We start from the raw sequence: 6,947 nt of genomic DNA on the forward strand, positions 1-6,947 counted from the left end.
GAAAATTTCAGTAAGACATCTACACCAAGTTATGCCGGTGTAAAAAATTTCGGTAAAAAATATCATTGACACTAATTAACTTTTTAATTACTTGTAAAAATGAAAAGTTTTCCACACCAAGTTATGCTGGAGTACCTGTGGTTCTAATTCTTCGGTGAGAAGAATATTTGATGATTTAACATATCTGTGAATAACGGGACTTTGACATTCGTTGTGCAAGTAATTTAGTGCTTCAGCTGTAACGCCCAGACATCCGTATTTATATGATGTAAGGTAATGATTATGATTAAGTATGTTTATTATTACTCTTATGGTTTATGATGATGATCGTTTGGGATATGTGATGTAATGGTGATGGTTTATGGCTTCAAGATATGATATGAATGGTATTGAATGATATAGAATGGAACAAAGAATGGATGGGTAGGATAGAAGGTTGATCCTTAGCCAAATAGGTAATGGAAGTGCTAAAACGGTATGAAAATGTGGCAGTAGTTGTGGTTTTTAGCATAATGTTTTGTATTGTGATCCAAATGATGTGAGGCAACTTTCATTAGAAAGATAAGACATAAGCCTATAACTTTCAGGTTTTGAGTTTTGTTCAAATCATTGTGGAAGACAAGCCAAAAGCGCCCCGAAGTGTGTCGTGTGTATCGTCGTTCCTCCAGTGACACATGTTGGGAGATTGAGCATAACTTTTTACTCAGACCTTCAAATGACATGAGGCCAATTGAAGATGCAAGCCAAGACATAGAGCTACAACTTTCCTGTTTACCAATTTTTCACATTATGATGGGAAGAGGCGTTTCGGAGGCGATCTTTGAGGCGGCTGTGCGCAGAGCGGCGCCCGAGCGGTAAGAAATGGCCGCCCGAGCACCACTGCTTCTGGAATTTTGGGTTTTGGACAGAAACGTCCGTGCTAGGGCGGTAATTTATGACCGCCCGAGCGCCCAGCACAGTACAAAAGCGTGTTTTTGGGTGTTTTAAGGTATAAAATCGAATGAGACTCTCATTTTCTTCATTTCCCTTCTCCTCCTTTCTCTTCTCCTACGATTCCAAGCTAGGGTTCTTCATTTTGTTCTCATCCTTTCTTTCAATCAAGCAAATTAATCTTCAATACGGAGTTGGAACTTCATCTTTTTAGTGAAAGGGACAAAGGTAAGTGGTTTTTCTTCTTGTTCTTGAGTTATTGAAGATGGTGGAGTTAGGGCATGATAGTTGTGATTGATGTATTGCACTAAATGGTCATATAATGTTGTTATTTTAGTGTTGATGGTTAGTTATTGGGTTTATTATTGTAGGATCACCATAAAGGTTTAGGAAACCAAGTGCTCCAAGTGTTGTAAGTGGAATAATTTCTTCAATGCATCACATGATCCTATATGTATGTGTTTTGATGATTTTATGATGCTAACTCCTTTCAATTCCATTCATGATATATATATGTAAATATGTATATATGGTAGTGCAATTATATGCATTTTTGAATGAAAGGAGTTAAACTATAAATGATGCCTCTAAGATGTTTTATAAAATGCTTGAATGAAGTTTTATATGATTGAATGATTGGATTGATAGTGATAGTAGCGGTGTTGCCTCTGGCAATTCTAAATCCGCAATGTAATTGGCCAATTAACGATGAAAACATGTGCTCTCTTATAAGATGCATTTTATGCAGAGGTACGTGTCCCTCCTATAAGATTCATTTTTACGAAGTGGGTTAGCAATTAATGAACTATCCTATAAGAACTATCAATTCTTCAGTTAATCAATGAAATGAATATCATCCTTATGTATTGTTGTATTATGATTCTTGACGGATGATATTAATGATGATTCGACGTTTATGAAATGAAATGGTTAATGTTTTCAAGAAAATGAAATTGAGGCTAATCCTTTTATGTTTTACAATAAAATTATATATGTGTATCTTGTTAGTATTGATTCCATTTGCTGAGTTTTATACTCATTCCAGTTATGTTCATGTGATGCAGGCACAGGTAAGAAAGACTGATCATCTTTGAGTTGTCGAAGCTAAGAGAAGGGATTATGCCAAACTTTGGAGATTTCAATTGGACGCTATTTTTGTTATGCTATGGTTATGGTTATTTTGGGAAACACTGAAAATCTTGTTTTGGTATTTGAATTAAAAATATGTGTAGATACTATATTAAATGTTATCTGATGTATATGAAAATCTTTTGCATGTATTTTATGTGTTGCTTGAGGCAGGTGGCATGTCCTATTTGTGGGGAGATGCTGCCCAAATTTTTTTAAAAGTACACATTTTTTCCAAATTATATTTTAAAGCTTCCGCACTAATTATGCATTTTAGTCACAAGTGTTACATTTAGTGGTATCAGAGCCGAGATTTTCGAACCAATGATTTGGCATATGACTTCCTCTGCTGTCGACAATTCGGTATGTATGTACCTGCATCATTTGATCTAATATGGATGTGTAGCCTTAATAATTATGATATGTTATGTATGGAAATGGTTTTAAACTAATATGTATCATAGGATCATGCTGCCTAAGCGTAAAGCACCAGAAGGGGAGGATAGTTCATCATCTAGAGTGGTTGGTGAATTTAGCAAGTTACTGAAAGAACAGGCCAAGGTACATGGCGAGCAGATTCAACAGCTCTTACGGATGCAGCATGCAGGGCGAGGGAGAGAGAGAGAGGAAGTGAGGCCCGAGCCCGGTAGTGAAGGCGCATACGAAAGATTTCGCAAGATGAAGCCACCAGAATTTGATGGTAGCAGTGATCCCATGGTCGCCTTGGAATGGGTCAAAGCTGTGGAGGCTATTTATGATTACCTTCAGTTTGAAGATAATGATTGAGTCAGATGTGCCATTTTTCTACTAACCAAGACGGCGAGGACTTGGTGGGACGCCACTAAGATATCAGTTAATGTCTCGGCACTCAAGTGGCAGAAGTTTAAAGATTTATTCTACGACAAATATTTTCCTCGAGATGTTCGAAGTCAGAAAGTGAAGGAATTTCTAGAACTGAAGCAAGGAAATATGTCAATGCAAGAGTATATTCTCAAATTCGAAGAGGGGTGTCAGTTTGCCTCATATCTGGCCAGCAATGACATCGAAAAGGGCGAGCATTTTCTTAGAGGTGTCCGAGCTGAAATTAAAAGAGACGTTCGAATGTCTAAAGCTGCTTCATATAAAGAGATTGTTGAAAAAGCAAGGATGGCCGAGCAGAACGAGAAGGAAATTGAAAGAGAAAGACCGTTGAAGCGCCAAGATTTTTCTACTAAAAGCCAAGGATCCGGATGGAAAGTTAAGGGCAAGTTCAGAGGCAAAGAAAAAGAGGAGCATCGACCCAAAGCTCCTATTCCACCGCCTACATATGATCGACCTGTATGTCCAAAATGTGGCAAAATGCATACAGGTGAGTGCTTGGTTGGAAGTAATCGATGCTTTCGTTGTGGAGGTGTTGGTCATGTTATCAAAAATTGTCCAGTGAAGGGTGGGAAAGGGAAGGATAGAGTTCAAGGCAGAATCTTCACAATGACCAAAGAAGGCGCAAATCCTGATTCTTCTATTATATCAGGTACTATCTTAATTTCAGGCAAGGCCGCTATTACATTGATTGACACTGGTGCTACGCATTCCTTTATGTCTGAAATTTTCTTGCACTCATTGAATGTTGTTCCATCTTTTGAACCCAACCACTATAGCATTTTGTTGCCATCGGGAGACGAATTATGGCCTTCCAGTATTCTTAAAGGTTGTACAGTGCAAGTAAATGAGAAAATCTATTTTGTTGATCTTATTATTATTCCCATGGTGGCGTTTGATGTTATTTTGGGAATGGACTGGTTATCGTCATATCGTGCCGTTATTGATTGCTTGGCTAAGACAGTGCGATTTCCTACAGAAGATGATGATAGCGGAATTTTCCAGAGTTCAGGTATTTCGCTTTGCACTCCTTATATTTCTTGTCTCAAAGCTCAGGAAATGTTATCTAAGGGGTGTCAGGGGTTTTTAGCTGCTGTGATAGATGTAAATACCGAGATGACAATGAAATTGAATGAGATTGAGGTAGCTCGGGATTTTCCTGACGTATTTGCAGATGATGTGCCTGGATTGCCACCTGACCGTGAAGTTGAGTTTGTGATTGACGTGGTTCCAGGTACTGCTCCAATTTCGAAAGCTCCTTACCGTATGGCCCCGACTGAAATGAAGGAACCGAAGAATCAGTTGCAGGATCTATTAGACAAAGGCTTTATTCGTCCGAGTTCTTCTCCGTGGGGAGCTCCAGTTTTATTTGTCAAAAAGAAAGATGGATCTTTGCGATTGTGCATTGATTACAGAGAGATCAACAAAGCCACGATCAAGAATAAATATCCATTGCCGATGATTGACGATCTCTTTGATCAACTATAGGGAGCGACAGTGTTTTCAAAGATCGATCTGCGTTCTGGTTATTATCAGCTAAAAGTTAGGGAAGCCGACATGCCTAAAACTGCATTCAGAACCAGGTATGGCCATTATGAGTTCTTAGTCATGTCATTCGGGTTGACGAACGCTCCGTCTGTCTTCATGGATCTAATGAACCAGGTCTTCAAGCCATATCTGGATAGCTTCGTTATTGTTTTAATTGATGATATATTGATTTATTCCAAGACTCGGGAACTCCATGCCGAGCATCTCAGAACTGTATTGCAGTTATTAAAGGAAAAACAGTTATACGCAAAGTTAAAAAGTGTGAATTCTGGTTAGAGCAAGTATCATTTTTGGGCCATATCGTTTCGAGAGACGGCATTTCTGTGGATCCCATGAAGATTGAAGCGATTAAACAATGACCTATTCCAACGACAGTCTCCGAGGTGCGTAGTTTTCTTGGTTTGGCAGGTTATTATCGACGTTTTATTGCCAATTTTTCAAAAATAGCCCTGCCATTAACCAATCTTACGAGGAAAGCAGTGAATTTTGAGTGGACAAACGAGTGCCAACATGGATTTCAAGTGTTGAAAGACAAGTTGACATCAGCCCCTATCCTAGTACTTCCGTGCGTTACTGAAGATTTTATTGTTTACACTGATGCGTCAAAGATGGGACTTGGAGCTGTACTAATGTAGCGTGGGAAGGTAATCGCTTATGCTTCTCGTCAATTGAAGGATTACGAGAAGAATTATCCCACCCACGATCTTGAGTTGGCTGCAGTGGTCTTCGCATTGAAAATATGGAGGCATTATCTGTATGGCGAGAAATGTGAAGTTTTCACAGACCATAAGAGCTTGAAATATCTATTTTCTCAGAAGGAACTCAATATGCGGCAGAGGAGGTGGTTAGAACTTGTTAAATATTATGATGTGACCATTAGCTACCACCAAGGTAAAGCAAACGTTGTTGCAGATGCTTTGAGCCGTAAGTCTGTTTCTTCTTTGAGTTCATTGATTCAGAAGCCGTTGTTATCGGATCTTCAGAGGAGCGAGATTGCTATGGTAGAGAAAGAGACCATAGCTAGACTTTTAGCTTTAGTTATTCGACCTACGTTGTCAGATAGGATACGACAGGAGCAGCCTAATGATAATCAATTGATGGAATTGCGATCCAAAGCCGATGAGAAAGGAAATACAGAGTTTGCAATGAACACTGATGATTTGTTAACGTGGAGAGGTCGGATATGTGTTCCTAGTGGTGATGACATTCGACGGGATGTTTTGACAAAGGCTCATACCGCGCCATACTCGATACATCCAGGTAGCACCAAGATGTATCAGGATCTCCGACGTCTATACTGGTGGCCAGGTATGAAAAGTGATATTGCAAAGTTTATATCTGAATGTCTAACATGTCAGCAAGTAAAGATTTTGCATCAAAGACCTGCTGGAACTTTGCAATCCCTACCAATACCTCAGTGGAAGTGGGAGCACATCACCATGGATTTTGTACCGGGACTTCCAAGAACACGAAAGGGTTACAACTCCATCTGGGTGATTATTGACAGGTTAACCAAGTCGGCTCATTTTCTTCCGGTCAAGACGACGTTTACAATGAACCAGTATGCTGAAGTATATGTAGCTGAGATTGTGAGACTTCATGGTATCCCTGTGTCAATTGTATCTGATCGTGACCCAAGGTTTACTTCTGAATTCTGGAAGAGCTTGCACAGAGCCTTGGGCACCAGGTTGGCAGTTAGCATAGCTTATCATCCTCAGAGTGACGGGCAGTCAGAGAGGGTAATTCAGATTCTTGAAGATATGCTACGAGCCTGCACGATTGACTTTCCTGGCAGCTGGGATTCTAAATTGCCACTTGCGGAATTTACATATAACAATATTTATCAGGCGACGATTGGCATGGCACCATACGAGGCATTGTATGGCAGAAAATGTAGGTCACCATTGAAATGGGATGAAGTCGGTGAAAGAAAGTTGTTAGGACAAGAATTGGTCCAACAGACAACTGATGTGATTATTTTAATCCAGGACAGAATGAAGACGGCCCAAACCAGACAGAAAAGTTATGCCGATAACCGAAGGAGGCCTTTGGAGTTTGAAGTTGGAGATCATGTTTTTATCAAAATTGCTCCTCTCAAAGGGGTAATGAGATTCGGGAAGAAAGGTAAGCTAAGCCCAAGATTTATCGGGCCATTTGAAATTCTGGATAGGATAGGAGAAAGAACATATCGTCTAGCTTTACCGCCGGACTTGGATAGATTCCACAATGTATTTCACGTCTCAATGCTCAGGAAGTACATCTCGAACCCTTCCCATGTTCTCAGACATGAACCATTGGACCTGATGCCGAACTTGACTTATCAAGAATTACCAATCCAGATTTTAGATCGCAAGGTTAAAGTACTGAGGAATAAGGAGATCGGCATTATCAAGATTCTTTGGCGTAATCAGTTGGTTGAAGAAGCAACGTGGGAACCAGAGGAGGAAATGAAACAGCGATATCTTGAGTTATTCGCACAGTAA

General features: G+C 39.8%; 1 protein-coding gene across 1 annotated transcript; it reads left to right on the forward strand.

Moving 5' to 3' along the window:
- Positions 1-3,027: 3,027 nt before the first annotated feature.
- On the forward strand, positions 3,028-6,947 carry LOC142537607 (uncharacterized). Its single transcript, XM_075643111.1, has 6 exons — positions 3,028-4,278; positions 4,405-4,735; positions 4,912-5,087; positions 5,424-5,681; positions 5,823-6,053; positions 6,453-6,947. The coding sequence occupies exons 1-6, from the start codon at positions 3,028-3,030 to the stop codon at positions 6,945-6,947; spliced, it is 2,742 nt and encodes a 913-aa protein (XP_075499226.1).

The sequence above is a fragment of the Primulina tabacum genome, chromosome 2 (genome assembly GCF_025594145.1).
Source record: "Primulina tabacum isolate GXHZ01 chromosome 2, ASM2559414v2, whole genome shotgun sequence".
NCBI lineage: Eukaryota > Viridiplantae > Streptophyta > Magnoliopsida > Lamiales > Gesneriaceae > Primulina > Primulina tabacum.